Below are 20,037 nucleotides of genomic sequence, written 5' to 3' on the forward strand. Positions count from 1 at the left end.
GGAATATCTTTCTTTACATGCCTTTAGTTCTTAGGATCTCCTTTGTTGGCTAGACACATCACTTGGGAGTTACCACTCATAGCCTTCTCCACAGCTGTCTGTGTGCCAGTCCCTGCTCTCACACTGTTATTTAAGGGCTGGTTAGGAGAATTCCCATGCACGTGAAGCTGGGCAGGGAGCAGACCGCAGGAGTGTTCATGCACTGACTGAAAATCCGGACCACTGGGTTATGTTTGAGATCGTTCTTGCATGTCTCCTTTCAACGTATTAATGGTGCACTTCTCTTTTTTTTTCTTTTTTTTTGTGCAGTAAGCCATTTTTGGTTGGTATCACCTCTTCTGGAAGGTGAGAGGGAAATTTAGACCCAGCCTCTTCCCACTCCAGCAAGTGAAAAAACCCCAAATTGAACAGTTTTCATGCCTGAAGGCAAGTGTTTTACCTCTTATGCCATGTTTAATCAGACCCTTGCTATTCATTTAGAAAGAAGCTATAGCTGCATTCTGTGAGGATACTTGCATCCTCATATGATTGTAAAACACTTGAAGTTTGCTTGCTGGATCAGGCCACGCAGGTACTAGAAACCAGACAAAGTGATGCCTGAACTGTACCTAACGTGGGCGGGAGCTTTGTCTCTGGTGGCTGAGGGAGGAAACGCGATGGGAAGGAGCATCATGCAGATCTGGAGGTGGCCAAGGAATTTTCAGGCTAAAGGAGGATTTATTTAATGAACCCATAAACCCCTAATCAGTGGTCAGCCAACCCTGCAAGTGCCAAAAGCCAGGCTTTTTATATATGTGGAAGGAAAATCCTGTGGTGCTATACCCACTTTTGGATATGAATTTAAAGTTTTTCAAAGACCAGAGAGCTCAGCTGTGTGTTATTTTTCCATTAAATCCCTTTTGTAAGAGCCTGAGTAATACCAGCCTTGCTAATGTTAAGTTTGTGAAAGCAGTTCACATGCAAGTGTTGCCTCTGTGCACGTGCTGCCTCTGGGAAGATGATGTATTCTGTAATTCATGTCAAGAGATCTGTGCCTCATTCTACAAGCGGACATGATGCTTCAGATCAAATCAATAGATCACTTCTGAGCAGGAAACCTTCCAAACAGGATACCTCCTGCATTTAAAAAGTATTGTAGGTAATACTGCTATACAGGTACTAACTGTCAGCATGCTGATAAGGGCATCTTATTTTAGAAACTTCCTTAGCTTCGCAGGTGCTCTTTAAAGCATCTCTGAGGTTGGTGAGTATCTTTTACATGTGGAGAGCCAGGCCATTGTAGCCCAAGGTGCTCCCCAAGGAGGGGAACAAGGAAGTGTATGATTAAGTGATGACAGAAATTTCCCTTCAGACTACACCAACAAACAAAAAGCGTAGCCTTAACCTCTTGCTATTAAGGCAGCTTTCGCAGCTACGCATAATGCAGTTTTAACCAAACCAGAGAACAGGTGAATGAGGAAGATATAAGCACCTTGTCAAAAAATACTTTGGTTGTTTCTCTTCAGATTGAATCTTCTCGACTCTTTCTTCTTTCCCTATTTCTCCATATCTAAACCAAGAGCAGAAATCATCTAAATGAGTCTCTACTTATACTGCTTCTCTCAATCTTGATGCAGCCTAATTTTAGTTATGTTCTGTGGCCTTAACAGTATATTGTCAGTCGTAATGGTTTTGCACCTAAAGACCATCTGTCCTTAAATATATACCAGAATGACTTTAGAAGGCATGTTGAGTTTTGCTTTGGCAACAGTCTGGAGATGCCTGTGTGCCTGATGAGCTTTATGGTGTTGCCCAATACCATAATACAAGCATCTTAAGTTAGCTGGATAAATGCAGATTGATTCCAGTCTTTCAGCACAGGAGAAAAGCAGAACAGGAGGAAAAAGTGGTAGTGAAATTAGGGCCTGCTGCTGCCTTAAGGGCACTGAGAAGACAGGGGGCTTATGGAGGCAGGAGGCTTCTCTCTTCCTGGAGCTGGAAGAAAAGGAGATGGAGAAAAATATGCTCCAAGTAAAGTATACACTGACTGTCTCTGAAAAAAAATCTGAGGGCATTCTGCTTGTAATCTTTCCCTCCAGAAACCTTTCTTTTTAACCTTTAGCTCTTACCTGGGCTAGGGAGTTCGCTTTACACAAAGCTTATGCTTGCCCTGTGGCTTATTTGAACCCAAGCAAAGGGACCTGACCAAGTCGGATCTTGCACCTTCCAAGCCAGGTTGGTATTGCTGGATTTTAGGATTTGCTCTGTCCTTCTGTCTCATGCTGGGCTAATTTAGCCTCATCTTGGTAAACAAGAAAAGGGTCCTTATTCAACAGATTTGAGCTGGAGTGACTGCAGCTGTCGTCTGGTCTGTGTGCAAACCAATTTTGTTCATTCCCTCGCCTGGCAGGAAGCCTGCACCAGCATTGTGTCGGGACTAATCAGCATTAAACCGATGTCAGGAGGGCTGTAGCAGGCTGCCCTGTAGCAAGGCAAGAGCAACAAGGCTGTTCAGGAGGGATTAGCTAAGTCCTGCCCGGGATGCAGCTGTGCTAGGAAAGGCACTGAAACTGTACGGAGTGTTTTTCTTGGGCCTTCTTGTTGTGAAAGTCCCTAGCCAACTGCCAAAAAAAAGTGGCTTCACAGTGAGAAATCAGCATGATTTGCTGTATGTGACCATAAATATGGAAGCCAGGAGAAGGTGCAGTGTCCATGGAGCCATAATAGCCAGGAGATACAAATGGTGCCTTTGAGCATACTGGGCTTTCTTCTCCTGGAGAAGCAAGGCAGTGGGTAATGAGTAAGTTCAGTGTGTGGTCTCCAGCCAAAAGATGATGTTAGTGATGCTGCTGCTAGTCATATGTTATACCATAATAGATGTGTTAGTACTCAACAACATGAAGGTTGGGAGGTAGAAGTATTTCTGAGAGAAGACCTGAGGCTTGGCAAGGGATGATTCATAGCTCTAATGCCTCACAGTCTCTGTTTTCCTTCCTGGTATTTACACTGCAGGTTCAAGAGTGCCTCCTGGTTTGCACTAAAAGCATTAAATCAGAGAGATCTCAACTTCGGCTTTTGCTCCAAAGATGCTGAAATATTGACATCTTACTTGACTCTCCCCTCCCTACAGCTATTGAATTGCCTTTGCAGTTTTTCATCTCAAAAATTATTTTTGTCTTGCTCCTGAGCACCATGATTTGGCTTTGAAGTCAGCCCTGCTTTGAATGGGGGCATGGACCAGATGACATCCAGAGGTCCTTTCTGACCTGATTTTTCTGATCCCCTCAATCCTGATCCCCCTGATTTCACAGGTACATGTTTTGGGAGATCCTACACCTAAATTTCTCCAGCTTCCTCTGACTCTGTTAGAGGCCCGTCTGTGTATCTGCTCAGCATTAGTCATCCCTTCTCTGACTGTAGCTATAACAGTTCACTGTATAACCACATAAAATGAGTATGCTCTTGTTATCCACAGCAGGCATGGCCATACTCTAAGTGCCTTTTAGGCCTCCTAAACCTCTAGATAAATCTGCATCTGCCTAAATTTACAGGTCAAAACTGTTTTCTAGTACAAAGCTAAGCCCACATGAACTTTTGAACCATGTCCCTGCCACATGTTTTCGTTGTTTAGGAAGCTCATTTAGAGTCAGCAAGCAGACCTTCTGGTCTAAGATGCCCCGATTAATTATAAGCTATGCAATGTAAGAAATCCTCCTTCTTAGGGAAGAATCATTAGCCACAAACCTTTCTGAGATGAGTGAACGGAGACCCAGGAATAGAGCAGCTTTCTGAGTGCTCTCATCACTAAAAAAATCCTTCAGGCCTCAGTGAAGAAGGGACCTAAGTCCCCAGCCTTGCCTTGTGCTTACTCATATGTGAGATAGCACTGGTGGGGATCTTGGCAAGACTCCAGTTGCTTTGGGTGTGGGGGTGTGACAAGATACAACACTGTGTTACCAAAGCTCATGTAAAGCCTGAATGCCTCTCCGTGGAGGTCTCCTTGGGTGGTGTCTGATGGGGTGGAGCATTTAGTGGGTGTGAGGTTATTAATTAGGCAGCGGAGTATCATCTACCAGCAGTGCCTTCTGAAACACAGCTTTCCTAAAGGGAAGTGAAATAGTTTGGGGGATACTCGTAAGCGGGAGTAAAAGGTTTCAAAAAACAACCAAACAAAAAAAAAATTTTTTTTGAAAACTTGATATCCAGCTAGGCACTAACAAAAGTGGATGGGCTTCCAAAGGAGTCTCCAATGCACATCCTTGAATAGTCACTGAAATCATTGGTGCCCACATGTGTGTATGGAAAATATTTATGACCCTCTCCAACTCTTCCAACTCTGGTATCTCTGATGATTTTTTTTTTTTTTTTTGTGGTAGTGTTTTGGGGTATTTTTGGCAGTCCAGGGCAAGAGAAACCTGGCTGGTGTGGGAGCTCTGCCCACGCTGGGTGGTCAGGGCAGACAGGGAAGGCTGGGCAGGATCTGGTCCCTTGTCACTCTCACCTCCCACGCTGTGGGGCAAACTGGATTGTGCAGTGCTGAGCATGCCTCCTCTCAGGTTTCTCTTTTTCCCTAGTCATCTTCTTACCTGTCATGTTCATGCTAATGATATGTCTCATTCTTTCTTGACAAAAGTGACTGAAAATAGCTGTTTAAAAGAGAGATAGCCAGTAACAGAAATTAGATGTGCTGTAACCCAACCCCCCTTTTATCTTCTATCCTTAAAGACTGGTATTTTTTCCTAAACAAGTTACTGCTTTTTCAGAGTCTCTCTGTTAGTCTCTGGATCTTCAAAAATTACTTTCCCCAATGCAGTTGTTGCACTTGGATTCTGGGGGATTATTTTTCATGCTTAATCATACGCAGTGTGCTCTGCTGACAACCAGTGGCTTCAGGCCGTTACCCTGAAATTGCCACCTCTTGCCATTTCTAATTCAAGAAATTTGTTTTTTTAATTCAAGGCATTTGACAAGTTTGAGCCCCCTCCCTGTGGGAGCACAGATGGCAGCTAAAGGGATGCTGGAACAATTTCACTCCTACCTTGATGATGACAAACCAGGTTTCAGGAGAGAGCAGCAAGACTCTGCCAATATGTTTGACCAGATCCCCTGCCCACAAATGTGGAAGGGATTTGATGCTCCCTGTGATGGCTAGTGCTGTGGTCTGAGGTGTCCTACCTGCTTACCTGTGCTCTCCTGCTTGATTGTTACGTCCAGGACTCCCCTCCTCTCCAGATCCGTTTGTTGATTTCTAATGCTCTGATGGAGCTTGTCCATGTAATGTCAAACCAACCCAACCACTTCTTAGTTTTGTGAGGTTTTGTCTTCCTATTCCCCCCTTCCCCCCCCCCCCCTTCCAAAACTCCAAATGTCATGATTGTCTACTAAAAGGGGATTTTTGCATTTGGTGACCTTTTTGAAATTGTAAGAAGATGGGAGAGAGAAAAACAGGTAGCATTTCTAAGACGGGAAAAGGTCTGCCTTAACGGACCAGAAAGGCACCTTGATATTCTAGAGTTGAGGATGTAAAGGAACAGTTAGCGAAAACAAGGCTGAAATCCTGTGGAGCCTGTCTGTGTGATGTCCCTGATGGAAACCCCCTTTTTCACAGCTCGGGTTTACCTTGCAGCAACTCCCGAGCTGGTCCTGGAGGAGCTGAAGTATCCTGCAGTGCATTGCTGCCTCTTCTGCCTCAGGGCATCCTGTGAGAAGTGCAGAGCTGCTCTGGTTGTCAGGGAATTAATTATTCATCTTCGAGGAGAAGGGCTCTTTAGGAAAATTCGACCTGGTGCAGCTCCTTTCTCCATCTTAAGGACCATGTGTGGGTTTCAAGTTTTGTATGTGTCCAGCTTGCATAAGACCAGGGGTTTGAAGAAAGGGAGAGCTTAGACCTGAAATGCCTGGAGGTGCAGCGATTTCCAGGTTCATGATCTGACTTGGGAGTTTTGTTTTCTGAATAGTGCTCAGAAAAGAAGCTGTAGTCAAAAGCTTTTCTTCTGCTTAAAATCGTGTATATATATAAAAAATAGACACACATGCACATTTATGCTTCTTGCCATAGTGCACTACTATTGTATTGCCTACCTTTGCCTGTACTCTTTGTGGGCCAGATGGGCTGGTGCTTGTAAGTTCATTTTGTAGATGTGCCGCTTGTTTTTTCAGTTTTTGAGACATTGTGGGTTTTGTTGGACTTGAATGTATTCTCTTGTTCTGGGTAGTAGTGCCAGCGTGTGCAGTCCTCCTTCCTCCTGCTCTCCCTCACTTACTGTTTCCCACCCTCCTACAGTCTTTGTACACATGTGATAAACTGGATGGAGAGACAAATCCAGCTTGGACGGTGGAAAGCAGTGCTTTCTCCTCTATTCTTCATCCCTCCCCCAGCTATCCTTCAGCTGGCTCAGCTCTCCTGTGTGGGTTCCCCACTGGAAATGCCTGAGCTGGTAAACCAAAAGCTTGGATGCTGGCCTGGGAATAAGGAGAGGTGAGAGGAGAAGCTGGGAGCTGCTTGTGGTTCTTGAAGCATCGCTGTGGCTGCTGGGTCTCAGCTTTGTGGAGCACCTGCCCTGTGGCCAAAGGCCAGGTGGCAGATGAGTAGCAATGACCAAGTTACAACCTGGGAATTGTCTGGGGCTGAGGTTACACAGGCTTGATGTTAAGAAATAATCCATTACAGCTTTTTTCTATTGTAGCCACTGAAGTTAAAGCTGCAGAGGAACTCATGCAATTTTCTCCCCCCTTTTTTGCTAATTACGGGTGTAGATTGTTCTTAGAAGCCACTGCAGAAGTTTTCTGTTGTGGACCTTTGCAAAGCTTTGTGCTATTTTGTGATTGGAGTACACTTCTGCTGTAGCTTGCTTACTGAACTGCAACCACATAAGATACGATCTTTCTCAATAGAGTACAATTTCCAAAATATTAAGTAAAAGAAAGATTAGGGAAAGGGAAAAACTGACCTTCTGTCAGGACAGAACATGTATTGAAATAAATGCTTTTGCTTCTACAGGTTGACACAAGGTTGTGATTAAATGTATTTTCAAAGCAGAAACTAAAAAGGCTTAGGAAACATAAGTTATTTTAGACAATGTTGATTGCATGGCTTCTTCAACATGCCCTGACAGTTCAGGGAGATGAAGCAATGTTGTCGTTTGCCTAAGTGCAAACCTCTGTCAGAGTCCACCTGGATGACTACTGCGAAGTCATGTGAGTCTGTGTGTTATCATTTGGGTAGGGCGACTGCACTTTGATCTAAACTGGAGAAGGAGCTGTTCCTATATGGGGCTTGGGTTTTGCTGCCATTGTCAGTGGCTCAAGATCTACCCCTGCGGGCTGCATCGAAATCCATTGTCTCTTTAGGCTTGGAGGAAGCGATGGAGAGGTGGGAAGGTGATGTGGGATACTGCTGTTGCAGGATTGTTACAAGTGCATCCTCCACCCTCACAGCAAAGCGGACAGTGTTACTGACCTGCATGAAACAGGCTCAGCACTAACCTGCAGCCTAAACCAGCTTTGTTGGAAAGCACCAGTATAAGAAAGGGAGCAGAAAAGGTGAGGGAGACACCTGGATAAACACACCAAAGAGTTCAGATCTCTGGGACAGGTGGCAAAAGGATGTTTCTTTGGGGAAGGATTAATTTGGGAAGGGGTTAACCAGAAGTACCACCAAAACACACAGTTCCTCAGGCTGTTTATAAATTGATACTCTGATGCCACAAAATACAGATTCAAGTTGAATTTTCATATTTCTGTATTAAAATAAGTTGTATTCAGGCTGTCATATTGGTATAAATAGAGAATAAACCTTGCTGAATTCAAAGCCTGGGGTGGAGTCCTACTTTAACAAGCAGCCTTCTTCAGAGGCAAAAGGAATATATTTTGGAAGCTTTGTTGTTTTGGCTTATAAATAAGCTTAGCTAGAAGTTTGAATGTTTTGTAATTCTTTCATGACCCTTGAATTTGCAGCTGTAGGATATGTGAGCGCTCAGATTCCTTTAATCTCATGTACATACATAGTCTTTTTGATTTCAAAGGGGAATTCTGTTCCCCACATGCACTGCCTGTTCTTGTGACGACTCGGAGACCAGCCCTGTTGAACTGATTTGCTGTATATGTGGGAAGCCCTTGAAATATTCATTATAGTCTGCAGTAATCTAATATTAGTGAATCATTTTACAGTCCTTTACAAGAAGGGGTTTTTTTTAGCCTGATAATAAAACTGCAGGCTTTATTTAAGCAAATATCCAGTAATACTTGTGCTCAGCTATCCTCTGCTTAGCTTATTGCCAACAGCTGTGTAACTTCTGAGATCTGCATAATTTGTTGTCACAAATATTTATAGTTTGGGTCTTTCCTCTTGTGTGTGCTTCCTATGTAAGTATCAAAAAAAAATTTGCTTCCTTAATGTAAATATTTAATCCAACACAGAGACCTGTTAACCTTTGATGGAGGTATCCATCAGGGATGCTCTTGGTGTATTTGCATGTTGCAGAATAAATCACCAGAAACCTGTCAAACCCCGAAGAGATATGCAAATGCCTGCGTCTCTTTAATCTGGCATGTGTGTATCCTGTCTGATTTGAGATGGGAATTCTAATCCCGTGGGAGCGATGCAGGCACTCCTGACGCTGCTGCAGTGCTGTGAGGAATTACGAGCCAGCTGGTCTCCAGGTTTAAGGACTGTCACTATTGTTGCTCAGGCCACTTTGTGGAGCTGGGAGGAGCCCCAGTTGCAGGGGACAGCTTTTGAACCTGTAATGGAGCATTCCTGCCAGTTCCCTCTCTTTGGGAGAGAGGGAGTGTGCACACATATATGGTTGTGAACACATTATACGTGTGCTCTGTCCTACATAGAATAATGCTTTTTAGTTGGTAGGCTTATGTTTTATAGGGAATGTGAGTTGGGGCTATTGAAACCCATCCTTACACACCATAAACAACTCTCTCTTGTCTTGATTTGAAGAAATAACAATTTTCTCCATGCAAAATTATTATGCTCTTGTTTTCTGTAATAGGATGCTCAAATTTAGCTGTCCCACACTGTCACACCACGACACTATCATTTTCAGAGTTGTGTTGCTATACCCATACATTTTGTTAATGCCATTTCCTTTTGCATGCACTTTCCTGTATTTATGAGACCTGCCAGACCTTGGTACACTCACAGAGACCGTAGGTACTAAAGTGTGTTCATCTATGCTGTGGCTCGTGCCTAATTCAGCCTTGATCTGCTCAGTATGAAATACTCCATTTCTGATGTATGTTCAAACAGTTACTGAGGTCTTCAGAACAGCATGGTGTGGCTTGCTCCATTATGTGAAGCATTCTATTTAACTCCATGAAATTCCCCTTTATGTGAAAGGAAAGTGTAAAATACTATAACATATCTCATAGAGAAATAACAGGAGTTGTGTGCAATGGCCAGGAGGGCTCTCGTGTCTGTTTGGGGTGGCTCTAAATGCCTTCGTTTTGAAGCAGCCTCTCTGTAGTCGGTGACAGCTCACACTTATTTAAAAATTAGAGCAGCAATTACATGCCTTCTACCTACGTGCCAATCAACCTGGGATCCAGGCACTAGAAGATTAGTGGATTAGTGGTAAAGAGGAAACATTTGCTTAAATGCCAAGTAATTTTAAGGTTGTTTAGATCTCCGTTCTCTGCTGCTTCCATCTCTACTAGCAGGGCACTAAAATAATAGGCAAAATATGCACTTTGGGTGAAAGTGGACTTCAATTTCTTACCCTTTTGTGCGTCTCTCCAGCTCCTCTTTCAGAGTCTCACTGGCTCTTTTCAACACTGTTTCAAGCCAGGAAAAGTTCCCTGTTCCCTTTTGTGACTCTCCACAGTCATTTTATCTTTAGGGTCTAAAAACATCCCTGAAACATGTACTGTTTTTGCACAGGTATCTACTGCTCTAGAGAGGGATTTTTACTGTAGTGACAGTGGAAATTTGAGGGAAGAGGAGACAAGGCACTGGTTTTCATTGCTGGGCTTTGGCAAAAGAGAGGCTTCTAGGATACAGAGTCCTTTGCACTGACCCCTTTTGATTGTTTCGTGGGACTTTACCTGTGTTCTTTAAGAGATCTTGTTTATGACAGTGGAAGGTATATCCTGGGGTTTAAGGCTGGGTTGTTGGGAGAGAAGGCAACCCCAAAATACACTGGAGAGGAAATTTGATAGAAGTGGTATTTTTGGGGCATGAAGGTTAGGACCAGACCTGCAGAATCGCCTCCATTTCCAGACATCTGTGGGGACAAGTGGGACAAGGGAAGAAAAGGTCTGAGGTGCAGGGGCGTTTGTGAGCTGAACTCAGAGACAATTATTTTTCTGGCCTTCTCAATGGAGATCCACCTTTTACAGAGATGCTTTGGCACCTAATACTTCCCAAGGCGTTAAGGGAAGCCAAAGGACTCCGTTCTGGGCTCCCCTTTGTAGGGATCTGAACTAAATCTAGAGGCATGGTAGAAATGCTGCTGTGCTTTGAGTTTTCCATCTCGACTCTAGTTTGGATCCAGAAATTAGTATTGGTCCATGCCTTTGGATTTGAATCCTGACACTTTACTGTAACATGGTGATTGAGTCCTGGTTTCAGCTTTCTGTATTTTCAGTAGACTTGGAAACCGGCCACAAAATGGTCAGCAGTGATAAAGTATAAATCTAGTTGTTTATGCTTTGTCTGAAATATATAGAGTTCTGTTGCAATGAAAAACAACTAAAGCTGTATCTAACTAGTCATGGTTTACTTAAGCATAGAGAATATTTTTCATGTGGCTTAGATGTGCAATTACTGTGCACTGATAGCTTCTTAATGATCCCTCATGTAAACTCACTGGCAGCAGCCTGTTCTTCAAACAGTTTCTAAATGCAGGTGGTGTTGACCAAGACATGCATGTTCTTGCAAAGATATTCGTGGCAGAAGAGGTATTTTAACTGAATAGTTACAAGAACTGATCTTTCTTTCAATATGATGATTTTTTTTGCCTCTTAACAATGTTCTAACACTTTTAATTGACAGAACTCCATTGTTGGTTTTTAAAAGTTAGTAAGAACTGCATCATCCAGCATGTTGTATAAATGTCTTGTTCCTTCGGTTGTAGATTTGTCCATAGTAGAAGCATTTGCAGCAGTATGCTGATCTCCAATTATTGTAGCACAGCTGGGTTGAAGAAGCTGAGAGTAATCTCCAAATTGAAATGGTTTTTCAGGTAGCTCTTAGGTGGAAGTATGAGCTCTAAGGACCAATATGGCTGTGTGAGCAGTGGATCCTCATCTGCCCACATCTTTGTTCCTGCTCACCACCCTTCTCCATCCAGGAGCTCTGGTAACTTCAAGCCTTGCCTGCAGGTTCTTGTGACTTTTCGGTGTGCAGAAAGTTTTTGTCTTTTTTCCTTCTAAAAGGATTCAGTTCTTGTAAACTGCCAAAAGACTGGCTCTTGGAAACTCTCATAAGGACAATTCTTTATTGGCAGCAGCTTGAACAGCAGTTTCTCAAAAAACCCTAAACAAAATCAGTTTGTGTTACACAAGGGAGTGTTTCTACTTCATGCCGATGAAAGAGCTTTCTTGACTACAAGAAACAAAGTTATTTGCCAGACTTTTCCCATCAAAACCACATTTAACTAAGTTTTCATAAAGCTTAGCAGCTGCAGCCTAACAAGTGAGCATTGCCTTGCTGTAACCCTTTGCTTGTAAAGGGTATGTAAAAAAAGTAACAGTACAGTGAGGAGGTAATTCTGTGTCTGTTTTCTCTAAATCCACTTCTTGCCCCACTGATAAAACCAGTTGTCTAAACCTTGCAGGTGTGTGCTGGCTCTTCGAGGAGCATGAAGAGGCTGTCCCTGCTCAGGGTGTTTTAAGTAGCCAGCTTGAGTGCCACTGTTGGGTTGTGGATTGTGCTGTTTGAAGAAAAACCTTCAGAAACTGGGGCTAGCTTCCTTCTGGTCACCACAGCCTGTGCTTCTGCAGAGTGCTGATAAAAAACCAACCACGAGTCCTTTGGATCATCTTTGTTGCTCAGCACACCAAAGGACAGCTCTTGGGGACATCAGAAAATGAGGGTTTTCTTTAAACCAGAGAAATCTATTGCGCAGCATAACAGTGCTAAGTCCAGGGAGCAAGGCCTCAGGCTTGTGCAAGATGGGTAAAAAGAAAGCCACTAAAAAGCAAAACCCCAAATCAGGCATAGCTGACTGTTTGAGCTGCGGTACGGGCATCTTCGTGCTCTGTTTATATCAAAGTTGATTAGTGCTGAAAATGGTCCAGGCCAAATTAAGCTTCTTTCTTTCCTTGTACTGATTTGCAAGCCGAGCTTAATTAGGGTGGCAGAAGGTGTTATCAATGAATTTATTCACACCCTGCTGTTATATAAAAGCAGATTTGGTGAAACTACTTCTAACTTCAAGTAACAAAACACCTGAAACTTGCCATCCTGATGAGTCAAGGGAGACTAATATTGGTGCATGATATTATGTGCATTGCAGAGTGGTTTTTAAAAACCTGTCTTAATAAAGCCTGGTTTAAAAGGTAACTGAATGCACTGTAATTATAAAAATAAAGCTGCTTGTTCTTGTACTAAAAAAGCCCCAAAGTAAAATTTACTGAAAAATTCCCCTTTCTTTCCTGCATCCTTGCACACAAACCTAAACAGTAGTAGTACAGGGATTTTTAGGATGACAAGTTCTCGTTGTTTGTGGGTTGGTTTTTGTTTGTTTTTTTTTTCCCTTTTCTCATCTCCAGAAATACCAACTGTAATAAAGCAGATCTTGAGACAAGACTCTTGTACTACCTCTGTCCCAGTGGAGTAGACAAAACTTACTTTAAGATTCATTTGAATTGAAAATTATGTTTGTGAGTGCCTGTTTCCAAAACCAGTTTGAGAATGCAGCATCATGTTTTAACGAGAAATCAGGTACATTTGAACTTGCTCCTGCCCTTGAGTAGGAAATGCAAGCGTGAAAGGGCTCCTGTGGAAAAGGCGCGACTGGATGCCTCCTTCTGCATTCAGTCCACAGATGGAGGTGAACTCCTTGAAACAGGGAGTGAGAAACAGGCATTGCGATGAGCAGGAAGCTGTCCAAACTTTGCGGAGGATGTGATGGCATCTAAAATGCCTTCACTTCCTTGGCACTTCAGCCCAAGCCTGCAGTCAGGTGCCTGTTGCTCCAAAGCCAGGGACCCCCTCGCCAGATGGGCTTTGGCATCCTGTGGCATTTAAGGACCTGAGCTGGTGTCTTGCTCTTGCCTGAACAGTTTTCACTCTGCCATCGATAATGTTCTTCTGGGAACTGAGATGAATTTCAAACCCCTCAGTTTCGTATGGTTATGTACACTGCTCATTTGCTATGTAACTAACCAAAAGGTTAGCAGGCAATTTAAGAATAATAATGTATGAAACTTAAATTTAAATTAACTTTTAATTATTGCTCAAATTGTTTTCTCTATTAGTAAAAACATTCATTCTATATCAAGTATTCAAAATTAACAGTAGATTTGAATATTAAAGTGCAATAAAAAAGAAAATATGCTACTTACTGTATATAAACAGGATGGACCAAGGATCTTTGGGGCACGCTTTCTGTATACTGCCTAGCCATGAATTGGGAGCCCATGCTTGGAAAGGCAGTGTGGCAGCACAAACAGAATGAGTGAATTCCACAAACCTTGATTTCTAGAGAAAATAAAGTCCTGAGACATAAATAACTCCATATCATATAAGTATAGGTCCAGTTTTATACCTGCTCCACTGTTTCCTGCTAAATAAGTTCCAGCCTTTGGGGACAGATTCCAAGATAATCATGTAGCAGCACTGTGCCTCGGGTACCTGGTTATTAAACTCCCCCGACCCTACTGCAAAAAATCACCCAAACTGACATAATTTAAGACATGACTTTCTGGATTTGACAAGATTATGATGAAATTTTATGTAAAAGAGATGGTATAATTCATACTTGTTTGCTAGTGTAGTGGGATGTCTGTGGTCTGTTGGCAGCTGGGACTTGGGGTTATTTTAAGCAGCTGACAGTGTTAGTGCTGTATAATGTTACTCTGTAGGCAGATAGTTACATATTTTAATCAAGGTCAGAAGGAAGGAGTGATGGCAAACTACCCATGTTAGAGCCTTCTTCTCTTTGTTTAGGCTTGTGCAATAACTTTTTAGGTGAACACATCTCCTTTTTTAAAGGATTTTTGAAATACTGAGCCTTTTCTAAGTGTAATTACTTTGTGGCAATAGTTGTGTTCCATTATGTTGTGATTGCATACAGAATTAGGCTGTACAACAGTGTTGGTAGCTCTGTATTTCAGTGATCTGTCATTTGACTTCTTGTGCAGGAGTGTTTACATAACTTCTGTGACTGTTTAGCCATACGACTGATGATGATAAATGGTCAAAATACAGAAATGGGTAGCAAAACCAGAAACTTCCCAGTGCACCTGGCTACACACCCCTTCACAAGTTATGTCTTTCCTTTTCACATTTCCCATTGCAGAGGTGGTGGCTAAGTGTGTGGAAGCTTGGTGCCAAATTTTCTTTGAATGATAAAGTTGTAAAGGACTTCTGGGGAGAGCTGCCAGGGCAGCCTGGCAAAGAGGCTTGTAAAGGCTTTTCGGGTATGGGCCATTAGCAAGGGGAGTCCCCAGCTCTGACAATTGTTTGTTTTGTTTCCTTTAATTTAAACATTTATGCAACTTTTTAGTTCAAACAGCTCAAAAGTAGAATGAAATAGCTTAAGACACCTGGAGTGGAAAAACATCATCCTGCGGATTTCAATGTGGGTTATCTTCAGGTGCCTCCTAAAGAAATGAGAAAGTTAACTTAAAATACAAATTCACATCTGAAAATCTGTATTGAAAGAAATCCTGTGCCCTCTGCCAAGGGCTGCCTTCCCAGAAAGTACAGCCTTGGCAGAATTATCTGGGTCCTCTGAACTGATGCCTGGATTAACAGCTCAAGTAGGAGGTAGTGGTGGAAATACTCTGAATTTACACCTAGAAACTGAATGACCAGGCAGGTCAGTGATATTGCAGCTTTAATATACACTCCAGGTTTATAAAAATACACTTCAACTTGAGGAGGATTGCATAATGGCTTTGCGTAGCGTACGAATGGGACTTTTTTGACAAAGGAATGCCATGGCATCTGTGAAAACACTTTTGGTTTTCTGCAAGAGATGAGCAAACCAGTTGGAAGAAACCTCAGTTAGACATACTATCAGGAAGCTTCTCCATTAGAAGTGCCTGCTGGGGTAGCTGGTACTGGAAGAGATTAAAATTGTTCATCCAAGTTCTAAACATAGTTTATTTATTCAAATTTTAGTCTGAAACCACCCTATTATGAGACACAAATGATGAGTAGAGCTATTGGGTAACTTCACTAAGTCCTAAAAATGGCATGCAGTACAGCATTGAAGGTGTAACAACATAGCTAACAGTATTATACTGAAGAATACTTATTTGGTTTAGTTCAACACCAGTTAAAGAACTGGTGGGTTTTCCCCCTAAGTTTCACAGGCTCTGGAATGGCTCAATATATGAACAAAGACGTCTTTCATAACAGGGAAGCTGTATGGCAGCATGCTGTTTGAAGTACTGAGAATTTAATCTTGTTACTAATTTTGACAAGTATTTCTACAATGTCTCTCATTGCATTCAACACCTTTATAATAATTCAGTCGTGGAGGGTTTTATTTATCATGTGGATTTACCCTTTGCCAGTAGTGGGGGGAAGAGAGTTTGCAAGGGGGCATGTTTAATGTCTGCTTCACATTTTTTTCCCTTCCCCAGTACTTTTGTATATTTCTTCATTTTGTTCATATTTACTTTTTTTATCTCTGTTTGTTATGTTGTGTAGTCTTGTACAAATGGCTAGAAGCAGATCTCCATGGCAAGAGCTCAGATACTGCAGACAAAACCTCAGGTAAAAGAGGGGTTAAGGACAAAACAATCACCAGGCCCTCTCTATCTCTTTATTTTCATCTTTCAACTCCCCTTGAATCAAATTAAGGGTCGGAGTTCAAAAGCAAAACCAAGATCCCTGGACTTCATCGTTCTTTTACCTAATTTAAATCAATATCTGGAAAATTCTGTTCTATTTCTTGAAGCTCTCTTGGCAGATATACTTCCACTCTCCAACAAAATGTCACCAGTGGTGTCAGGTATATTGGTGCATATATGATATGCTAGATCTTTGTGTGCTTGATTAAAGACTGAGTAATATCTTGTGTGAGGCTGTATGAGAGGACACTTATCCAGAAATTCAACTAGGCTTGTTATGTAGATCTGTGAACAAAGGGTACTGGAAGGTCCAACTCACCATTTTCTGCTACAGAGACCCAAAGGTTCCTGACACCTCAAGGAAGCATGTTTTGCAGTCTAGATTTAAATAGTAGTATTAGTGAAGTCCACACAGATACATACACTCCCCCAAAAAGCAAAATCATTTAGATGTATTGATAGGGTACACAACCCACTTGGCTTCCTGTTTAAATATGATACATCAATTCTTTTACATATTGACATGCAAGAGGTAGGTTAGACCCTGCCCCCCTCCCCAGCCCTGCCCCCACAAGCCACCATTGTCTTACAGACTACTCAGATTTTAAAATTTTGGATTGAAAGCTGGTTTGTCTGCCTTGTCCCACTTCTCACTTTCATATAATTTCCCTCCTCCGCTGCAAGATTATGAGAATACGTGGTCAGAAATCATGCTTTTGAGTTAAGGTCCTTGAACTCTGACAAGATACCACTGCCACTTTAGTGTCCTGGTAAGGCACAGAAGAAAAGCAGCAGAGCCCAGTTTCTGCACTACTTAAACTAACTAGTTCCTGAACCTGAGAACTAACATCTTAGTTGTTCCCCAGACAAGCACTATTATTCCTTTTCCCATGTTGTTTTCTCACTTGCACGTTATATATTACTTGATTCTCGTGCAGGGTCATCCAGTTATCCAATAAGCTTAATAAAGTTCAGTCTGCAGGGAAAGAACATAACTGGATGTGCTGAATGCTTTTAATTAGAAATAGCTATCAAAGAGGTTGTCACCATGAGGTGCAGTACTGTACATAGTTGTGCTCCCAGTTTGTTCCTCTAAAGGAATAAAAGGTATTTTTATTTCTGTGGTCACAAGCATTCCTGTCTGCGTTCCAGAGCTTGGAAGGAGCGACAGATAGCTCGCATTCCCTGGGCCAGAGTGTGCGTGGAGGATGCCTCTGCCTATTTGGTACATATTTTGTTTTGTCTCTATAGCTGTGATAATTAATTAAAACAAATCTGCTTAAACCTTAAGACCACTAAACTTTTAAATATGATCACTAATATGAAGGCCATCATGACTGACAACCTCACAACTGTAGCTACACTTCCTTAGCAATTGTATCCTTCATCCAAAACACAGATCAGGCTTATTTTCTAATTTGGGGAAAACTTTTCATTTTGAAATTAAATTAGCACATTTTTTCTTGATCTAGCATCCATCACTTCACCATCTGCTTTTAATTTGAAACTAAATGTCCCTTTAAAAATTAGTGCCTTAAAGGGAAGGTACAAGTTGTTTACAAGTGCCATTACATAGGATATAGTATCCAATTGAAATGGAACTTGGGTCTGACACATTTTAAACTATTTTGAAAAGTACTTGAATGATTATTTTTTCAATATCCTGAAAGCAAAAGGATTCCATTCAAAACTAAATTTTTAATTTGCTTCTGAGAGGCAGTTTACACCATGAGAGATACTGTTTGCATGAATGGGTATCATACATCAAATACAACGTTTCTGTCTGTATTCATAGTACTGTTATCTGGCCATTAATATTTTAGTATATGGATTACATTTGCATTTGATACTTGCTTCATTTTTAATGTGCCTTGCTAATCTTGTTTGGGAAGTTAGCAAGCAAGCACTTAAAAGCACATAGTAGATTTAATGAAAATTCAGTTTGCCTAGAATAACAGCTAAATAAATTTTATTTGCTACATGTGACTCAGCAGTTCAGAACTACCAAGGCTGAGAGCTGATAATATCAGGTACCCTTTAGTTCGGATCCCTTCCCTCATGTTTGCCAAGAAGGTTTTTCTCCCTGTGGTTCTCTTCCAGCTGCTTGTCAGTGTGGAGCTGGCTGTCATGGTCCATGTCTCTCATCTCATTTTGGTGAGAGTCGAGGTGTTTCCTGCTAGTTTGGCCAAATGATGACATTTCACCCTGACATGCGGACTGCTTTCTGTCATGTCCTTGTACTGTTTCTTTCTAAATTATATATCTTCTCTAAAAGTTTACCCTGCCTGGCTTCCAGGGAGGCAGCTTTGTATGGAGAGTGTGATGTCGTGTCCTTTCCAGCTAATTGACTGATTGATTCACTCCAGTGTGGTTTTTTTGTCTCTTCTCTTTTGTCTCATGATCACTGATTGAGATAATTGCATTTTCTGTGTGTGTGTTTTACCTTTAATTTATATTTTTAAAAAACTACTGGAGTAGTAAAATGCAAACCCTGCAGACACTCTGCAAAGGTAAGTTATTTGTGCCATTTACTTTTCTGGATAAAATAAATCCATGTTGTCAGCCTACTAGGAGATTGTTACTGCTGGTTTTGGGAAGCTGGATTTCTTAAAGCAATGCTTGTGCTTCATAAACAAAACTTTTTAGATGTGTCTGTTGTCTAAACAACTGCATGAGTATTTGCAGCAGCATACAAATTATGGTCATTTCCAAAAATTGATTGAAACCCTCAGTTTTTCATGATTACAGTGGTTTATTGGCAAACATGCCTTGTTCTTCTCCACTGGTTTCAGATGCTGCCAGAGTATTATTGCCTGTCAAGATTTGGGGGGCATGGTTATAGGAAAATGAGAAGAAGGATATTCAAAAACAAGAACAGCAAAAAATCAAGACCTTCCTAACTCTTACATTGCCAGTGATGTAGTTTTTGGACTATCTTGGAAATAAGTACAACTTTATTTGGTGAGGTTAGTAATTGAGCCACCAAACTAGGAAAGGAGGATATTTTCCCATGGAGAAATCTTCCAGGACTGCTTCCCAAATCTCTCTGAGCAGTCTGACATGCTTCCAGAGTCTGCTAGTGCTGCTTTAACACCAGAGGACAGGTTAAAGGCAGGACAGCACCTAGCACCATGCAGCAGCTGCCCTCTCTGCTCCACCACAAGCTTAGGCTTCTGGGTGCATGTGGAAGTTATTTAGGTGAAAGTTGGGTGGTTTGCTGTTCCACACAATATAAGCAACACAGAGCCACATTCCCTGAGATGCCACATGTCTTAGGTGTGTAGGAATTGGGGCTCTCCCGAGTATGCCCAGCACACAGGGCAATGCTTGCACCAATTTCTTTTGTGCCTATAAGTGAACACAGTCATTAGAAACAGTAAATGCAGTAATTAATGTGCATGGCTACTGGAGTCCCATTTACAGTTATGTGCTAATACCAGATGATTAATCAATTTAGTTGTTGACTGTCATCACTGTGGGCTATTTTTCAAGCAAAAGGTGTTTTTACAACACCTATACAATGTAGAGGGGAAAACTGGCCCCCAAAGATCCTGTGTAGGGCTCAACCACTGAACTGTAGAGGTGATGAGTGCCTCTGAACCGGACAAATTACCCAGTTAGCATCAGGTTACAGTAGCATTTTTTTTGTCATGAAAAAGAAAACCTTTAAAGAAATTTGGACTCCAGCAATGACTTGCTCTTAGCAGTGGAGAACTTAATGAAGTCATCCAGATGCTCTTTGAACTTTTAGTGGAAGCAACCAAACAAATTTAGCATCAAGTATCTGCCTTTCTGTTAATTCAGTTGTAAGGTAAACTCTGTCAGATGTGAGAAAGATTGGAGATCTAATTAGGAAACAACCTCATGCATATTTATTTGAGTATACAAGCACATTAATTACTGTTTGATACTATGAATTAAAAATGTTGCCAAGTATGTTTAAGTGCATACCTGGAGAGAAAATTTTTGCTGGCTTTGCTTGTTGGGATTTTTATTTTGTGAAACTTTAAGAATTGGTGGATGACACTATATCTTTATCTCTAATGCCTCTGCAAAGAACTTCTGGACCAAAATAAG

General features: G+C 41.7%; 1 protein-coding gene across 5 annotated transcripts in view; it reads left to right on the forward strand.

Moving 5' to 3' along the window:
• DENND5B (DENN domain containing 5B) overlaps window positions 1-20,037 on the forward strand; it is a 117,683-nt gene that overhangs the window by 31,905 nt on the left and 65,741 nt on the right. For 3 of the 5 annotated variants that reach the window (XM_074871572.1, XM_074871574.1, XM_074871575.1), the window contains exon 2: window positions 15,818-15,883. The exons of the other annotated variants lie outside the window; for them this stretch is intronic. In XM_074871572.1, coding sequence (XP_074727673.1) covers window positions 15,818-15,883 — 66 coding nt within the window. The remainder of the gene's footprint in view (window positions 1-15,817; window positions 15,884-20,037) is intronic. 5 annotated transcript variants of the gene reach the window in all.

The sequence above is a fragment of the Strix uralensis genome, chromosome 5, assembly GCF_047716275.1.
Source record: "Strix uralensis isolate ZFMK-TIS-50842 chromosome 5, bStrUra1, whole genome shotgun sequence".
Taxonomy (NCBI): Eukaryota; Metazoa; Chordata; class Aves; order Strigiformes; family Strigidae; genus Strix; species Strix uralensis.